The sequence below is a fragment of the Sus scrofa genome, chromosome 14 (genome assembly GCF_000003025.6).
Source record: "Sus scrofa isolate TJ Tabasco breed Duroc chromosome 14, Sscrofa11.1, whole genome shotgun sequence".
Taxonomy (NCBI): Eukaryota; Metazoa; Chordata; class Mammalia; order Artiodactyla; family Suidae; genus Sus; species Sus scrofa.
Window position 1 is genome coordinate 57,504,874 of NC_010456.5, and position 20,261 is coordinate 57,525,134.

The 20,261-nt window shown below is 41.2% G+C and overlaps 1 protein-coding gene across 1 annotated transcript in view; it reads left to right on the plus strand.

The window, feature by feature from the left end:
- Positions 933-20,261, plus strand: part of PCNX2 (pecanex homolog 2 (Drosophila)) — a 294,055-nt gene continuing 274,726 nt past the window's right edge. Inside the window, 1 exon segment of the mRNA XM_021074292.1 lies at positions 933-1,317. Coding sequence (XP_020929951.1) covers positions 1,165-1,317 — 153 coding nt within the window. The 5' untranslated portion in view covers positions 933-1,164.

Consider the following 20,261-nt stretch of genomic DNA (forward strand, 5'->3'; position numbering starts at 1 on the left):
CCTATCAGATGTGTCTGGGAAGATGAGGTAAGTGATGCAGAAAAGGCCTGTTTGGTATCATGGAGACTTCTAATTTTTGTCCTTCCCCAAAGGCCCTAACACACTCCGGCTTCCTCTGCTCCTTTCTGAGGACAATGAGTTCCCTTTTCTCCCCATGCTTTCCAAAACTTGCTCTCTTCAACAATATGAAGCTCATTTACTCTAGGTTATCAGTGACTAATAATGAGGGCTTCCTTCCCTCATTCTAAAGAAAGCAAGTTCCTCTTTATTTCTTCTCTGTCCAAAACCTGCTTTCATAAAATATTCTGAAATTTCCCTGCTAAACAAGCTTAAAGATTATTAGTTCAATAATACCTTCTAGTGGGTCTTCCTATCTAAATAGTATATCTGATTGATGCTTGGGATAATGTTCCAGGAAAAATATAAAAAGACAAGTAGTCTAAACTTTCTAGAAAGGTGGTTATCTTCATTATCTGCCCAGTTGGACAACAGCGGGGAGGAGGAGAAAGGATAGGAGAGGAAAAAATATTGGGGTCAAGTGTGCAGGTAGAATTTTGCTACCATCTGGAGTCAGCGGTTGATTAAGGAGAATGGGAAAGAAATACACTGAGTGACGTGTGACAGGAGCTTGAGTTACGTAACTGTTTTGGTGCAGGCTCCAAAAAAGGAAAAGGCAAAGGGACATGTCCTGGTTTGTCTGTTCTGCATGAGAACATCTTTGATTTTTAATCCTTTCAGCCTCCCTAATGGGAGGATGGGGCGGAAAGTAAGGGGATGCAGGAAGAGGCAAAAGAAGAGAGGCTGAAGGGACTCAAATTCTCCTCTCCCCCCACCCCCCAAGGAAGTCCTATGGAGGGGCTCTGGGCGGGCGCTGGGCGGAGCCTCTGGAGCATCCTCTTAGCAGCCGCCTCTGAGCACCATGGGAAAATCCTTCCTCCCTCGGACATGGCGCCCACCTGCCCGGCGACAGCAGCCGGCTCCGGCGCCGCGGTTCGCGGATCCGGGCAGAAAGGCAGCTCGAGCGTCTGTCGTGGGGCGGAGGGAGCTGGAGGGGGCGGTGACGGCGGCGGCGGCGGCTGGGGCTCCGCCCGAGAGCCCAAGTGTTAAAACCGAGGGCGTCCAGGCAGCGGGCAGCGCGGCGCGCGCCGGCTCCGGGGCGCAGGCATGGTATCCCAGGCGCTGCAGCTGCTCCGGCAGGGCGTGTGGGCCGCGCTCACCGGCGGCTGGTACCACGACCCGGAGCAGAGCAAGTTCACCAACAGCTGCCACCTCTACCTGTGGCTGTTCCTGCTGCTGCTGCCGCTGGCCCTGCACCTCGTGAGTAGGCAGGTTCAAGCCCTGGGGAAACGCGGGGATGGAACAGTTCAAACCTCGGAGTCTGCCTCTTGATGAAAAAGACTGGCAGCGATTCCTTAGAGGTGGGCTGGGGAGGCTCTTAAGGAATTTGGGACGGAGAAAGTACAGGGAAAGGAGGACCAGGGAGGGGCTGTCTGGCAGGAAAAGAAGCAGAAGGGACTTTGGGGGCTCTGGGACTCATGAAGAATTGATGCTGGTGCTTAGGATGAGTCAGACTCTGCTTGTGGTGGTGGAATGTTGAATCTGTTTTGTCTGTGAACAGTCCTAGGCTCCTTCGCTTGGTACCTTGGGATAATGTTTGGTATGAGATACTGTTCAGGATAGCCAAAAGGCAACAGGAAATGTTAAAAGCAAACCAGTTTCAGTTGTTGATCTTTTACCCTTTTTCTTCCCTTCTTGTTTTGTTTTGGGAAGGCACGTTCAATGATCAATTACTCAACTTGCCAGTTTCCACGCCACTATGTAAAGGAATCTGTAGAAAAATATAATATGGGAAAATCTGATGAAGTATATGCAAAGCAAAGCGTTACTGGTTGGGGCTGGACCCCTTCCTGAGGTTACCACAATTGAGGCTTGCTGAGTAACTGCATAGATGACCTTCTTAGGTAAACATACCTAATGGAAACAATGTTTTCAACCTTATTTGAAAAGCTATCCAAGTACATGTCATACTAAGTGGGGTAAGAATAAGAATCTAATTTTGGTGTCTATTGAAGGACTTTATTCCTAAAACATAACTAGATCAAGGTTCTCCCCAGCAAAAACCTTCAGTGAGTTTGCATGGCTGACGGAGTTGGAGTCTGACATCAGAGATTATGATTTGGCTCCCGTTTATTGTCTTCTTGGTAATTTATCCAAGGGTCAGAATTCTGGGCCCTGAAGTCAGCCTGCCTACATAAATTTTGGGTTCACCTCTTACCAGGTCTGTGACCTTGGGCAAATGACTTACCTTATCTGATTTTTAATTTTCTTATCTCTAAAATGAGAAAAACTACCTGGACCAGGTGTAGAATGTTGTTTGGGGGTTTAAATGAGCACTGAAAGCTATTCATCTTTCCAGCTTGACCTGGGATTGGACTCAGTCCCTGTGTCAATTTCTGTTTTTGCTACTTATTAGCTGTCTGACCTGATGTTTGACCTATCTAAATCTTAATTTGCTCATCCTTAACATAGATGTGATAATGACTGTGTCATGGGAAAAATAAATAAAATTTCATGTAAAAAGTAGGTAATATGGCAGCTGATCCCTGGAGACCCTTCGATAAATATAAGTTTCTTCTTCTTCTGTGACCTTGGTCATCCTGTTTCCTTAGCCTGTATGTCCCAATGTTTTCTCTTTGCCCAGAGGGGCAGCAGAGAGGAGTGATGAGGAACTCAGGCTTGGGTTCAGTCCTGGTTCTTTTGCTTCCTAGTTGTATGAGCTTGAGCAAGCTCCAGCTTCCTGATTTGTAAAGCAGGCCTATAGTACCTCCCTTATAGGGTGCATATGAGGATTGAGTGAATTAATGAAGTGTTGATTGAATGAATGAATCAAAGTCCTTCTCAGTACCTGGAGCATAGTGACCCCTCGATATGAAACTGACTTTTCCCTCCTCATCATTCACTTGCTCAAATCTCTCTATCCTCCAAGGCCCAATGGAATGGCCATCTCTGTCCAGGCTTCCCTGATTCCACTTATCTAGGATTCATCTCTCTTCTCTCTTGCCCTGATGCCATTCTGTATTTACTGTTAGTACCATGGTACTTTTTGAATCCTGTACGTAGTTGTTGGAACATGTATTTTACCCCTGGATCGTGAGCTTTTGGAGGACATTGGATTTTGATTTTGTTGATTCATCTTGGTTTTCCTTGTTGAACCTAGCAGAGTGCCCTGCATTTGGTCAATAGTGATCTCATACATAACAAAACTGCTAGAAATAAAATCCACCTGCATCCCTTTCTGTTCCAACCAGCATTCAATTGTCTACCTCACAACATATTCCGAGTACTTCCTGATAATGAAAGAAATATAGCCTCCACTTCTATCTCACTCCTCAGCAACAATCACATTAATGTCTATTCCTGAAGATTTTTTTTTAATGATTATGGGCCCGTTTTTAACGTAACTCCTTTTTAAGATCGTTGTGTGTGTATGATCAGAGCCCTTAATTTCTGCCTAATTATGCCTTATGGAGTACTTTGATTCCTACTCGATATTTAAAATAGGAAATTGTCCTTAGTTAAGTTCCTCTTTAACGATATTTAATTTTTTTTTGTCTAAATCTCAAGAGTTTAGAAAGCAAAAACTGATACCTTAAATAACTTTACTCTTACATTGGGTTCTTTGGATCAAACTAGTTATATTACAGTTTTTATATCTTTGTGCCAGTGTGCTTTTAACTCTTACAGAATAATTTTATGTGAGTGCATTTATTATAATTGCTGCTTTTTAATGTGTAGCCTTTCTTATTGAGGAAAATGCAAGCAGTCCTTTCTTGCTTTGGTCTTCTGGTCTCTGAAAATGACTTTAGACATAGAAGTCAAATAAAATGACCTTCCCTAATGAAGGGCTCTGTTCTCTAGGTTTTGGTGTCTAAATATATTTTTCTGCACTTCAGCCCTACCTGTGAATGTTAACAGCTTTCTCGGTTTGTTCTACTTATGACAACTTGGTCAAAAAAAGATCCCTGGAGGCTTGCTGAGAGCAGGGACTTATTTGAAGTTTTGGTATTTAAGGGGCCCTAACTTTTCTGTTTTTTGTACAGTTCAATTAAACATGTTTCATCAAGACAATTCCACTGCAGGAAGAATCCACCCTTTAATTTAATGGGGACTTTAAGTATGTACATTAAAATTTTATTAGGAGTTGTTGAGGTGAACCAATCTCTGAGCCCCAGAGAGCTTAGGTCTGGTTGATAATGGAAAATAAATTATTTACTAGCATTTATAAAGTGTATATGTTCGAGAAATGCTCAAAAGACATTGCTAAAAATATTAGGTGAGTTTAGATAATTTGGAGAGTTTTTCTTTGATTTATTATCAGACTAATCATGATGTGGACCAACTGAAAGATGTGCTTGTCATCGGAGATATATAACCTTTTGTTTATTACACATGTTCTTGTACTTATTCTTTTGCGATAACCAACAGAGGTTCATGTAGAGCAACCCTGGGCATGATTCTGACCCTAAAGAAGTTCTGACAGCACCAGGGTAGTGTCAAAAGATGTCCCTGCTCTACCACTTATCAACTGTGTGACCTTGTGCCAGTCTCTTCACTTCTCTGTGCCTCAGTTTTCTCATCTGTAAGATGGGGACAGCGGGTTTCATTTTATAGATTTAGCACCTGGGATCCAGAGGGAGAAGGTTCCTTGCCCAAGGTCATCTAGATAATATGTAGTAACATTCAGGATTTTAGCTGAGGTCCTGGTGCCTCCAAGTCTTTGTCTTTTCCACAGTACTGTGCTTCCTGACCTGCTGTGCATGAGAGCATTTGAATTCCCTGCAACAGTGGACCCTCAGCAAGCAGAATTCTGGTTATCCTGACTGACCTCATGGAAGGTCAACCTGAGTGGTGGGAAAGTTGGGTAGTGGGAAAAAAAATGGGGTGAAACTTTCCCACTCTTCGAGACCCCATGCAGGGCGACATTATATATGATTTTCACGCGGAAACCTGTCCTTTATTTTATGGTTGTTGCTTTATGTTTCCTTTGATTTTCTTGTATCTTAGCCAGACTTACTCTGTTTCCAGTTCTTCTTTTTAATTCAGCCTTGGAGACTTTCTTTGATAAGCACAGCTTCATTTCTAATTGCTCTAGTTATGCTAAAATGGGATTACTGTCCCAGGGCCATGTAGCACCAGATATACAGTGGGTGCTCTGTGTGTACCAGCTATCATTGTCATACCTAGTTGGTGAGTCTTCTATCACAGTCTGTGGCCAGTCCACACTTGGGTACAGAACTATTTTTCTTTAGGTTTTGTCTTTCTTTGGCTGCCCCCCCCCCTTCACTCCTACTTCTAATGTAGAAGATGCCTCTTTGTGAATTATGGAACAGCAATCTATCCCAAAAGACACCCTTTTCTGGCTCAGGACCTGGGGACTGGCCTTCAGCGCTGTTTGACCCTGTCAGCCGGAGGTCTTTGTGCAGGATGCAACCTGCACAACCTGACACTGAAGGCCTAGCTGGTGCACTTGACTGTTATTATTACTTTGCTGGACAGCTTGGCACCTTGCTGGTCCTAAAAGGGCACCTCTCTTCTTGGTCAGTCCTGTGCCCAAATTCAGCTTCTTCGTAAGAAAGGCTTTTTGCTGCTCTCGAATCCCACTGTCCATACTTTGTCTCCTTTGACTCCCAGAAACTTATTATCTGGTCCTTCTACCTGTGGGGACCTTATTTATTCTCACATTGAGATGCATGATGCTTTGCACTTTCCCATAATTCACTTGAAGGTCTGAACTTCCTCCTGCCCCCACCTGCTTGAGACAGAGCAGGTTTGCAGCCTGGGATGCTTGAAGGCATTCTTCTCTGGGCCCTGAGCTTCCAAAGAAGTGCAGACCCAAGCCTTCTAGACTTGGGCTGAATGCCATCCCATGTGGTTGCTTTAAAATTTTTGCTGTTCCAGATGGTTGTTTGGGCTGTGTGTACCAAGGGACTTTGTATTCCTGGTGCAAGCACTTTTACCAGGGGTGGTCTCATTCCTCAGGCGTCCTAGGGCAGACGTCCTCAATCTTTTCAAGTTAATATTGCCTTTCTTGAGTGACACAGCCACCCTCCTACAAAATTCCTTCTGCTGTTCCTTGTCTTCTGCCATTTAGACACAGGGACATCTGCTCACCGGTTGTGTTTTTGTGTCTGTGTCAAAAGAACAAGCACCTGCCCTGTTTTAGGATGTTGGCCTCCACAGCACTCTCCAAAAAAGAGTGCGCCCCTCACCCCGTTTCATTCTATTCTAGTATTGCAACTTCATGACTAATTTTCTGGTGGTTCAATTTATTATGTCTCCTATCCTACCCCCACTTCCCTTAATTTCTCCCAATTAGTGACTACTTTTATTTGAATGCTGCTCTCCTTAGATATACTATTTTCAAAAATTTTATTTTTATTAGTGTGTAGTTGATTTGCAATGTTGCATCAATTTCTGCTGTGCAGCATAGTGACCCAGCCAGGCATATATATATATATATATATATATATATATATATATATATACACACATTTTTTTCTCATAGTATATTTTTTTCATTATTTAGAGAATACTTTATTAGTTTTTGCAATCAAACCCACGTAGATGAGACCTTACATATTTAATACAGTGCATTACCCCTGTACAAATGGAAAAAATTATGTTTAATGTTTCTCATAGTATCTTCCATCATCTTCTATCCCAAGAGATTGGCTAGAGTTCCCTGTGCTATACAGCAGGACCTCCTTGCCCATCCATTCTAAATGCTCCTTAGATATACTGTTATTTTTCCAGTGTCTAATGCTTTAATACCCTTAGTGTGATTTCTTTTGTACGAAAGGTAATAGTTATCAGGTGGTTATTTTCTTTTTTCTTCTTTTAAAGTATTTCTAATTCTTAATTTTTTTCATTTTAAAAAATTTTATTGAAGTATAGTTGATTCACAATATTGTGGTGATGATTTCTGCTGTACCACAAAGTGATTCAGTTATACATATACATATATCCATTCTTTTTCAGATTTTTTTTCATATAGGTTATCACGGAATATGGGGTAGAAAGTGATACTTATCAGGTGATTATTGTTTTCCGATTTTCTTTTTCTTTTTTTTGGCCACCCCATGGCATATGGAGTTCCTGGGCCAGGGATCAGATCTGAGCCATAGCCACAGCTGCAGCAATGCCAGATCCATAAACCACTGTGCTGGGCCAGGTATCCAACCTGTGCCTCAGGACTCCCAAGATGCTGCCTATCCCTTTGTGCCACAAGCAGGAACTCCTTGTTTTCTGATTTTTAACCATTATCTCTTTTAGATGATTCCTTGTACATATTATCCAACCTTATTCCCATTTTTATCCATTCTAAATCTCTTCTCTACATCCCAAGGGGAAAAAAAAAAGGACTAGTTCTTAATGGCATTCAGATTTTTTCCTCTCCTTCAGATGGATTTTCCCCCCTTTAACGTGACTGTAATTATGATTGTTAGAGCAGATAATAATAACAGCCAACATTCATTGAGCCCATACAGACAGGCACTGTTGTAAGAGCTTTACATGAACTAAATCATTTCCTCCTCACAACAAGGCTTCTGTCATTATTCCCACTTTTACAGTTGATGAAACTGCCATGGAGAGGTTGGTTAGGAAGCTTCAGGATACAGGGCTAGTCGTGACTTAACCAGAATTAGAGCATAGGCGTTAGAGCCCACTCATCCGTACCACCTCAAATACAGGTGCTTGGGCATCTGTTTTCTGCACATTGGCAAGAAGAGATCCAAAACCTGAATGCGTACAAAGGAGCACATAAGACTCCCACACGTGTCTCTAGTACCTCATTCGAGAGGCAGCCACCACACACAGTCCCATGTGTGTTCTTCCAGTGTTATTTTCTGCTCACATGAGTGTAAGTTTGATGCGAGGGCTTCTAGGTTTAATTCCCAAGCAGCCTCCTTTGTTGACCACTATCCTTTCTTTCTTTTTGTTTTTATATTACTCATGAATTTATTACATTTATAATTGTACAATGATCATCACAACCAAATTTTATAGCATTTCCATCCCAATCCCCCAGCGTATCCCCCCACTCCCTAACCTATCTCATTTGGAAACCTTAAGTTTTTCAAAGTCCGTGAGTCAGTATCTGTTCTGCAAAGAAGTTCATTGTGTTCTTTTTCAGATTCCACATGTAAGTGATAGCATTTGATGTTGGTGTCTCATTGTCTTACTGACTTCACTTAGCACGATAATTTCTAGGTCCATCCATGTTGATAAGAATGCCATTATTTCATTCCTTTTGATGGCTGAGTAATATTCCATTGTGTATAAGTACCACATCTTCTTTATCCACTCCTTGTCGATGGACATTCAGGTTGTTTCCATGTCTTGGCTATTGCAAATGACCACTATCCTTTTCAATTTGCTCCATAGAGAGTTTTTTTCTCTACTCTTAGATAAAAATGTGCAAGACATGTGACTTTGGGTCACGGGTAATACAAATCTGATAGTTAACAAAACACCAACTTGATCCAGCTTTTGGAACGTCTGGTACCATGTTGGTGATCCAAGCAGGAAGGGGTATAAGGGTGGCATAGTCTTTTTTCACTCTCCTCCCTTCCCCATGGGCTGATGTTTTGAGGCCTTTGGCATTGAAGAGAGAGCAGAAAGTTCTTTGTTGACTGGTGCATGTTCCCAGCTGACTCTTTCTGATGAGTCCTTCCGCCGTCCCACAGAGGCCCCAGTCTCCTTGCCAGGGCTCTCCCCACCCCCCACAGTTTCCTTGCAGAGAGCTCCTGCCCTTTTATCCCTCCTGGTTGCTTACTCTTTCCACAGTTCCTTGGATCGTGGTGGTCCACCCCATCTTCCTTCTGCTTCAGTCCCCTCTACCCCAGTGTGCTTTTGGATCTCTCCAGAAAACTCCAAAGACTTTTGCACACACAGTCCATGCAAACATTCATGTATTCTCTCCCCAGCAGGCTGTGGGAGGGCAGGCCAACCCCAGCAGAGCAACTTAGCCTTCACGCCTCCATAAGAGCAACTAGTCAGCCAGCCTTTCATCTTTTAGCTCTTCTGCAAAGAATCAGACATCAGACTCCTGGCCCAGATTGTTGGGGACTCATAGTAAGTCTCTGAGTGGTCCCCCTGAAGCCTTTCTCTCCAATGTGGGGGAGAGAGACACAGGGCTCACTGAGTACCAGTGGTCCCCTTCACCAATTCTGGACCTGTCACATCCTCACTTTGGTGAGGGATCTTACAGTCATCCAGCTTATGGTCATAACCCATTTAGACGTTTCTGGCTGTGGTTTGTGTAAGAAGTTGCACTGGAATCTAACATCTATCCTGCTTTGGCTCTTTGGCCAACACTTCCAGTTGACTACTTTGTTCTATGCATATGCAACCATGTATCTTTACTTATCCTGGTTTTTCCACTTTACTTTTTCTACTTTATTTTGGAGAGCATTACATAAAGAGCTACTTCATTATTTTTCATGTCAATATAGTATTCCACTATGTGAGTAAAGGGTGATTTATTTGACCTGTCCCCTATGAGACTATTTAGGTTTTCCAGATGATTTTTAACCTATAGCTAAGACTTGGCTCTTTGAATGAAGTTTTGTTCTTTATTGGAACACACATGTATCAATCAGGATATGTTGGTCTGTATTGATGTAAGAGATAACCCCCAAATCTCCTTGTTTTTCCCAAGTTTATTTTTTTATTTGCATTATATGTCCAACATCGTCAGTGGGGGAGGGGAGCATCGTTAGCAAGAGTCCTGCTCATCATGGGCATGTAGGTAACCAAGCTGATAGAACCTTCATTTTGGGGTGGCTGGGGCCTCTGCTCCCCATCATCCCCACTCCATGACCCTAGTCATTTTCAGTCACTATGATGGGTGGAGAAACAGCGTGAGGGTCACAGACTAGCTCTTGAAGCCTCCACCTGTAAATGGCAGGTGACTGTTGCACTAAGACTTCTTTATCAGGGCAAGAAGCATGGTTATACCTGCTGCAAGGCAAGGTGAAAATACAGTCCTACTATGTGTCCAGGGAAGAGCTGGACCAATTTTTTGAATGACCCCATGTCTCCAACAACAGATTAAGTGCCAGGTGATCAGATAGATATTGGGGAAAAAAGTAGGCAAAAGATAGATTGGTATCTTTCCTAATTATCTTAATAGGTAAAGATAAACAGACACGAATAACACAATGATGATAGTTATTACAAGGGAAGTACAAGGTGCTAGACAGTAAAGGTGGAAGACCTTATCCTGGCTTAGGTGTTTAGGAGGGCTTTCTAGAGGAAATAACTGCTAATCTAGAACTTGATGATTGCTTAGGAGTTGGTCAAGCAAAGAAGATAGACCAAAAGAAGTGTGGGTTTCATTCTCAGCTGGTGAGACATGCTGATGAATTACTTTTTGGTCAAATGTGAAGTAGGGTATTATTTTTTATCCCCCAATTCTTTTTTTTAATGGCTTCACCCATGGCATATGGAAGTTCCCAGGCCAGGGATTGAATCTAAGCTGCAGCTGTAGCAATGCTGGATCCTTAGCCCACTGTGCTGGGTTGGGAATCAAACCTGAATCTCTGCAGCAGCCCGAGCCATTGAAGTCATATTCTTAACCCACTGTGCCATAGTGGGAATTCCCATCCCCCAGTTGTTATTTTTGAAGAATTTCTAGTCTACAGAAAAGTTGCAAACATAACACAATGAATACTAATATACCCTTCACTTCAGTTCAGCAGTTCTTAATGTTTTTGCCACATTTGCTCATCACTCTCCTTATAGATTTATATATTTTGAAATTTGCTGAATCATTTGAGGATAAATTGCAGACATCAAGTCACCCTCCCCCTAGAAACTTCATTAGGTGTGTCTTAAGGAAAAGGAAATTCTTCTACATAATTATCACACTCAGAAAAGAAACACTGATATCGTGCTTTTGTCTAATATATAGTTCTCATGCAAATTTCTCCAGTTGTGCCAGTAGTATCTGGGTAGCTGGGCTTTTTGTTTTGTTTTTCTGGATCCAGAATTCAATCAAGGACCATCTGTTGCTTTTATTGTCATGTCTCTGAAATGCCCTTAATTATTTGAGAACATGTTCTTCAGGTCTTTTTTTTTTTTTTTTTCTTTTGTGGCAATGACAGTTGTTTTGTTGCATGTTCCACAATTTGGATTTTTTTATCGTATGCTTGAGATTAGATGTGTGATTATGCACTTCTTTGGCAAAATGATGTGTCCTTGTCCTGCTTCACATCAGGGGGCCCCAAGGTCATTACCACATGTTAATATCATTAGCATGTTGTTGGTGCTATTAACTTTGGCCACTAGTCAAGATGGTGTTGGCCAGATGTCTCTTTTGTAAAGGTATCTAATTTCCTCATGTATTTGATATGTAATCTGGGAAGGGAAACCTGGAGGCGAAATATTATTGTATTCTCTTCTCCCTAAGTTTTCACTCATGGTTGTACCATAAATTGATGATTCTTACCTAAAATAATTATTGCAATGATGGCTGCAAAATGGTGATATTTTATTTATTGGTGGGTATTCTTCTGTAAAGGAAAGCTTTTCTTTCCCCCCGATCTTGCACTTTTGTTGTGTTTGTTAGGGTGGTCTCATAGATTCATTTAAAAAAATTCAATGGGAGTTCCCATTGTGGCACAGCAGAAATGAATATGACTAGTATCCATGAGCATGAGGGTGCAATCCCTGGCCTCACTCAGTAGGTTAAGGTTCTGGCATTGTCGTGAGCTGCGATGTGGGTCACAGACATGGCTCAGATCCTGCATTGCTACGGCTGTGGTGTTGGCCAGCAGCTGTAGCTCCAATTTGACCTCTAGCCTAGGAACTCCCATATACTGTGGGTGTGGCCCTAAAAAGCAAAGGAAAAGAAATTCAGTGGGTATAATTCATTCCTATATGAATCTTTTTTATTTTTGCTTTTTAGGGCCACTCCTGAGACATATGAAAGTTCCCAGGCTAGGGGTTGAAGTGGAGCTGCAGCTGCTGGCCTACACCACAGCCACAGCAACATGAGGTCAGAGCCATGTCTGTGACCTGCACCACAGCTCACAGCAATGCCAGATCCTTAGCCTACTGAGTGAGGCCAGGGATTGAACCCTCATCCTCATGGATAGTAGTTGGGTTCATAACCCAGTGAGTCACAACAGGAACTCCCTACTCTTTTTTAAATTTAAATATTGGATTTATCCCCAAATCAGATTCTTAAAAATTGAAGTATAATTGATTTACAATACTATTTAGTTTCAGGTGTATAGCATAGTGATTATATGTTTTTACAAGGTAGACTCCATTGAAAGTTACTACAAAATAATAGCTATAATTCCATGTGCTGTACAATATATCCTTGTTGTTTATCTATTTTATACAGAGTAGTTTGTATATCTTAATCCCAAATCCCTACCTGACACTCTCCCCTTCCCTCTCCCCCCTCTTTACTGCTAGTTTCTTTTCTGTATCTGCACATTTTTGTTTTGATGTATATATTTGCTTTATTTTTTATATTATGCATATATGTGATATCATACAATATTTGTCTTTCTCTGATTTATTTCACTAAGCATAATGTACTTTAGGCCCATCCACATTATTGCAAATGGCAGAATTTCATATGCCAAGTAATATTCCATTGTGTATATGTATCGCTTCTTCTTTATCTGTTCTTCTTTGGATGAACACTTGGGTTGCTTCCAAATCTTGGCTCTTGTAAATAGTTCTACTATGAACATAGGCATGCATGGATCCTTTTGAATCTTTTATTTTTTCATATATATACCTAGGAGTGGAATTTCTATTTTACATTATTTTAATTGGTAGTTCTGTTTTTAGTTTTTTGAGGAAACTCCATACTGTTTTCCATAGTGTATATACCAGTTTATATTCCCTCCAACAGTATACAAGTGTTCCCTTTTCTCCACCTTCTCTTCAACATTTGTTATTTGTAGACCTTTTTGGAAGTTCCCAGGCTAGACATCAAATCAGAGCTGCAGCTACCAGCCTATGCCACAGCCACAGCAACACCAGATACCAGACTGTGTCTGTGACCTACACCACAGCTCATGGCAATGCCGGTTCCTTAACGCACTGAGCAAGGCCAGGGGTTGAACCCATATCCTCATGGATACTAGTCAGGAACATAACCTGCTGACCACAATGGGAAGTCCTGTTGTTTTTGGACTTTTTAATGATGGCCATTCTGACTGGTGTGATGTGGTATCTCTTTATGGTTTTAACTTTGTTTCTCTAATATTGATGATGAGCATCTCTTCATGTGCCTGCTAGCCATCTGTAAGTCTTCTTTGGAAAGATGTCTATTTAGGTCTTCTGCCCTTTTTTGGATTGGATTGTTTGTTTGTGTTTTTAATACAAAGTTGTATGAGCTGTTTGTATATTTTGGATATTAAACCCTTGTTGGTTGTGTTGTTTGCAAATATTTTCTCCCATCCTGTAGGTGGTCTTTTTGTTTTGACAAGGGTTTACCTTGCTGGGCCAACCTTTTAAATTTAATTAGGCCCTACTTGTTTATTTTTGCTTTTATTTCTTTTGCCTCAGGAGACAGATCAAAAAAACATTGCTGCTGTTTTTGTCAAAGAGTGTTCACCCTGTGTTTTCTTCTAGGAGTTTTAAGGTTTCAGGCCTTACATTTAGGCTTTTAATCCGTTTGAGTTTATTTTTGTACATGGCATGAGAAAATGTTCTAATCTCATTCTTTTCCGTGTAGCTGTCCAGTTTTTCCAGCCCTGCTTATTGAAGGGACTCTTTTCTCCATAGTATGTTTTTTCCTCCTTTGTCATAGCTTAATTGACCATGAGCATGTAGGTTTATTTTTGTGTTCTTTATTCTGATTCATTGTCTGTTTTTGTGCTAGTACCATGCTGTTTTAGTTACTGTAGCTTTGTTGTATAGTCTGAAGTCAGGGAGTGAGATTCCTCCAGTTTTGTTCTTTTTTTCTCAAGATTACTTTGGTAATTTGAGGTATTTCATAGTTCCCTATGAATTTTAGGATTATCTGTTCTAGTTCTGTGAAAAAGGTCATTGGTATTTTGATAGAGATTGTATTAAATCTGTTGACTGCTTTGGGTAGTATGGACATTTTTAGTGGAGTGTTGGGGAGTAGCAGCCAGATTGCTATGGGTGTAGGAGGCAATGGAAGAGATGAAGACAGGGCATAAGGACAGGTCTTTCATGCAGGGAGTGAGAAATAGTAAATGTAATACCTGGAGAGAGATTTGGAGTCAAGAGGGGGCTTATCCTTCTCCCAAGTTTGGAGGGATCTTGAGGGTGAGAATATGATTTGGATTCCCCTTTGGTCCCTGGTGTGGTGCTTCATACGCAGTAGATAATCAAATTACTCTTCCCATTAATGAAGTCTAACTCAGTAAGGGAACTCACAACTTTGGTAGTACATGTAACAGTCTGTGGTCAGGCCCATTTCAGTGTCCTCACCACAATATGGTGGCCTGGACCCAGATCATTAAAATAGAGCTTGAAAACCAAGGTGTTACTCCTGGTATTGGATTGCCTTAAAGTTCAAATTTTGTTGCTGTTTCCAAGGTAACATTTGTTTTATTACTTATGTGGCAGTTTTCTTTTCTATTTATGATATTTGTATGATAATTACAACCTTTTTCCCTATCATGGGAAACTTGCATTGAAGATGAAAAGACCATTCGCTCAAATGAAATGATTTTTCCTCATTTAATGATATTGGTTGATTTTACATATGGAAAACAAATATAGGTGGTTTGGGGCTGTGAGGGCCTTAGGAAATTTCTGTGTTGGATTATGTGTATTTTTTTGTTCCTGTCTCCAAATCTTTACCATCTCAAAAGAACATCAGAGGAGAACTAATACTTATTTCCCATTGGCCTTCCTCATCTTTTGATAACTTATAATTTCTTTCAAGTTTACAATTTGATCCTTAATAATCATGGAAGAATGAAAATCCCAGAAAGTGAGAAATAGCCCTGAGCAATCCCTGAAACAAATATCTTCCAAGAAAACAATTGTCTGGCTTATTTCATTATTTTTTTCACATTACGCGTAAACATTTCTGACTATCTGTGCAAGCAGTAAAAACATTTGCTCTGTTGCTCTTTACTGACCACACTGTATCGGAATTTATTGTTTGATGATATCGATGAATGATGTATAGATGATGATAATGATGAGGAAAAGTGACACTAGCATTTGGGTGTTTCTTATGTACCAGAAAATGTATTAGTACAATAATTAACAATCCTGTTCAAACCTATTGTTCCCATTTGACAGAAGAAACAAAGATTTATGGGGGCTAAATAACTTCCCTAAAGTTGAAAAATTGTTGAGAAAAAGGTACAACATACAGACATATATTACTGTCATAAATATGTATTTATTCACCAAGATTTTTGAGCAACTACTTGCTGGATACTAGGCTGATGTTGAGAGTATAATGGAGAGCAAAACAGACTTGGTTCCTGTCCTCATGGGGCTTAGCATCTTTACATGGCTTTTGGGAATACATAAAAATCCATGAGGAAAATATAAACACCTTGAAAAGTGTCTTAAATAGACAGTTGTCAGAGAGAAATATATATACACACACATATATATGAAATAAATACATGAATGAGATTATTTTATTAATAATCCAGGAAGTATTTTTTAAAATAATGTGATTTTGGCATATCTCAATCACAAAGATTTAAAAGGTAATACCTAACGTGCTTTAAATAAGTAGCCATTCTCAGAAGTTCAGAGGGATATTTGTGTAAGATGTGTTACTATTTGTTAGAGCAAAAGACTAGAAATAAGTGTTGATTGATTGGGAACTGGTTAATGAATTATGTATAGTACATCCACACAGTGGAGTACTATGCAGTTATGAAAAAGGGAGTGGGAAAGTAGACTGCTGTAGAGTGATCTCTATGTTGCTACATAGAAAAAAAATCAGAAGCTAAAATGAGACAAAAAATGAGTAAGGAAATAAGAAGCATATATCCAGTTGCTTTTATTTCTAAGAAGATACAATAAAAAGATAAATTAAAAAAAAACTAATAGAACAATAAAGGGAAGGAAAAACTGGAGGGCAGCAATCTAGCTGGAAACAAGGGATGAATCTTGTTTGAGAGTCTGGCATATTCTTGCAAAAAACATTTCAAATGATGTAAAATACAGAGTTTCTAGGCCTACTGGGACATAACTTAAGGATAAAAACACCACAAAAATCTTAAATTGCATTTAGTTATCTTAGTCTGAAATATTTATATTATTATTTTGAAATTATAATATAGATAAATAGATAATAAGAAATTATGTTAATATTTTTAGGAATCAGGATTTTAGCAGTAGGAGAAAACAGGTACAAATCAAGTCACAGAAGTTACTTAGAACCTTGTAATTTTTCATTTGAATTGGAAATACCTATCTGAAATAATGATTTAGTTTCTTCTAAAAAAAGGCTCAATTGGGAGTTCCTATCATGGCTGAGTGGGTTAAGAATCCAAGTAGTATCCATGAGATGTAGGCTCAGTTCCTGGCCTTGCCCAGTGGGCTAAAGCATCGGGCATTGTCGAAAGCTGTGGCATAGGTTGCAGATGCACCTCGGATCCCGTGTTGCTGTGGCTGTGGCGTAGGCTGGCAGTTGCAGCTCTGATTCGACCCCTAGCCTGGGAACTTCCATGTGCCACAGGTATGGTCCTAAAAAAAAAAGGCACAATTTTTAGCTCAATTTAAACAAAAAAAGTTTGTAATTATAGAAAGGAGAATCCATAAAAGCGAGAGAAGGATCTATGACTGGTACAAATCAAAGCTGATTTGGAAATCAGAGTGCTGGACATGCAGCATTCACTAAACTGTTTACCGACCAACTGATCAACAAAGAATAGTAAACATAACCTATACTATTGCAAAAAAAAGGTGTATCCTGGCTTTTTTCCTCATGCCCTTGTCATTTATCATTTCTTAGTGTTCTTTGCTTGGCTCCAGTTCCCCTTTTTCCTTCCATGTGGGCCTCCTCTTCAAGTGTATCTCTGAGTTTTATTATCTTCTCTCTCCCTTGAGTTTGTCTACTCTGGTGGCATTTCCTGTCATATTTGTACTAAGGTGATGTGCCTGGAAGCCACCCTCACCCAGATTCCTGCTCCACATCTTGCACTGTCCCTTTCCCACACCATAGTTGCCTCCTGGCTTCCCTATGAAGCCCCCCACAACAGCTCCCATTCCCCCGTGGTCTCCACCTCCTCTCACTGGCTGGCCTCATGCTCAGTGGGACCATCTACCTGAGAGAGCCCTTTGGCTGTGTTCCTCTGTATTGCTTGTACATTGCCTTAATCTTATCTTTCCATCTAGGTAGTTTACTCCTTGAGGACACTTGGGTTTGGGATTTTTATCCTTGGTGGTGGACAGCATAATACAGTATTGTGAATCAGTGATCAAGAGTCTGGGGGCTCTGAAGGGCTTTAGCAGAAAAGGTTTAATATAAGAAGTGCTAGAGTTCTCGTTGTGGCTTAGGGGGTTAGGGACCTGACATTGTCTCTGAGGATGTGGGTTTGATCAGTGGGTTAAGGATCTGGCATTGTTGCAAGCTGTGGCATAGGTTGCAGATGCATATTGGATCTGGTGTTGCTGTGACTGTGGTGTAGGCCTCAGCTGCAGCTCCAATTCGACCCCTAGCCCAGGAACGTCCATATGCCTCAGGTGTAGCTGTAAAAGAAAAAAGAAAACAACTACTGGAGAGAGTTAAATGTAGACATTTGCTTAGGGCAGTGATGTGATTAAAATTGTGCTTGAGAGGGACTATCCTGAAAACTATAGAGCAGAGGTGGGGAGATAACAAGCAAACCACTTGCGGGCCCCCAGCAGGGATGGAGGGGGAACTAAAAGGGCCCAGCAGCAGCCTGTCCTCCACACCTCCCATCTCTCCAGCCTCTTCTACTGCATTCCTCCTCCCTCTCAGTGGGGCAGACACTGCATCCTCTGAGGCCACTTCATAATTTTTGCACACTGTTAACAATTGCCTTCCACATTGACTCTAGTTCATCTTTCAGTGCTCAGGTTCAATACTAGTTTCTTCCAGGATTATTCCTGCATGGGACAGTTCCCAGGCCAGGGACTGAACCCATGCCACAGCAGTGACAATGCCAGATCCTTAACTAGTAGGTCACCAGGAAACTCCAGATACACCTTGATCTTGAGAGTTAGTCTTGGAGAATCAGCAGACCCTTGATGAACTGATACCCTTTTTGTTTTTATTTATTTATTTTATTTTTATTTTATCTTTTTTTTTTTTTTTGTCTATTGAGGGTCGCACTTGTGGCATATGGAGGTTCCCAGGTCTAATTGGAGCTGTTTCTGCCAGCCTATACCACAGCTCATGGCAACGCCAGATCCTTAACCCACTGAGTGAGGCCAGGGATTGAACCCACAACCTCATGGTTCCTAGTTGGGTTCGTTTCCACTGTGCCACAATGGGAACTCCTATTTTATCTTTTTATTTGCTTTTTAGGGCCACGCCCACAACATATGGAAGTTCCCAGGCTAGGGATCGAATCAGAGCTGCAGCTGCCAACCTACACCACAGCCACAGCAGCATGGGCTCTGAGCTGTGTCTGCAGCTTACACCATAACTCACAGCAATGCCAGATCCCCAGCCCACTGAGTGATGCCAGAGATCAAACCCACAAACTCATGGATACTAGTTGGATTCGTTTCTGCTGCACCACAATGGGAGTTCCCTGAACTGGTACTCTTTAAACTCCATTTTCAGGCAGAGGAACCCAATGTGATTTGGTTGTTTATGTTTCTCAGTTGGAAAGTGCCATATATCATCTAAAGTGGTATAAAAATAATAATTATTTTAAAAAATTGTGGTAAAATGTACATAACTTAAAATTTAACGTCTTAATCATTTTTGAATGTGTAGTTCTAGTAGAGTTAAGTTTTTTTTTTTTTTTTTTTTTTGTCTTTTCTAGGGCTGTACCCAAGGCATATGGAGGTTCCCAGGCTAGGGGTCTAATCGGAGCTGTAGCCACTAGCCTACGCCACAGCTATAGCAACTTGGGATCCGATCCACGTCTTCAACCTACACCACAGCTCATGGCAACACCAGATCCTTAACCCACTGAGTGAGGCCAGGGATTGAAACTGCAACCACATGGTTCCTGGTTGGATTTATTAACCACTAAGCCAGGATGGGAACTCCGAGTTAAGTATGTTTTTATTTTGCAAAACTGAAACTCTGTATTCATTAAACAGCAGGTCCCCATTCCACCCCCAGCCCCCTGCCCCTGTCCCCGGCCCCGCTGCCCTGTCCCCAGTTACTGGTAGTCCTCATACTAGTTTCTCTTTCCATGCATTTGGTTACTCCAGAAGCTTCATGTAACTGTAGTAACACAGTATCTGTCTTTTTGTGACTGGCTTATTTCACTTAGCATGATGTCTTCAATATTCATCTGTGTTGTAGCATGTGTCAAAATTCCCTTCCCTTTTCAGATTGAATAATATTTTATTATATAAACATATGTCACATTTGTTTCTCCATTCTTCCATTGATAGATATGTGGGCTGCTTTTGCCTCTTGGCAATTGTGAATAATACTTCTGTGAGAATGGGTGTACAAATATCTCTTCAAGAGCCTGCTCTCAGTTCTTTTGGATTGAAGTAGAATTGCTAGATCATACGGTTATTTTATTTTTAATTTTTTGAGGAAGTGCTATATAGTTTCCAATCACTTTTTAAAGTTTAAAAAACAGAGCAACCTCTCCAAGTAGGTACCTTCTAACATTCATTTATGCCAACAGCCCTGCCAATGATCCTGATGGTTTCAAATGTTTCTTTCTTTTTTTTTTTTTTGTCTTTTTGTCTTTTGTTGTTGTTATTTCTTGGGCCACTCCCGCGGCATATGGAGGTTCCCAGGCTAGGGGTTGAATCAGAGCTGTAGCCACCGGCCTACGCCAGAGCCACAGCAACGCAGGATCCGAGCTGCGTCTGCAACCTACACCACAGCTCACGGCAACGCCGGATCGTTAACCCACTGAGCAAGGGCAGGGACCGAACCCGCAACCTCATGGTTCCTAGTCGGATTCGTTAACCACTGCACCACGACGGGAACTCCAAATGTTTCTTTTTTAGTGTCTTTTGTCTTTTTTAGGGCTGCACCCATGGCATATGGAGGGTCCCAGGCTAAGGGTCTAATCAGAACTGTAGCTGCCGGCCTATGCCAGAGCCACAGCAAC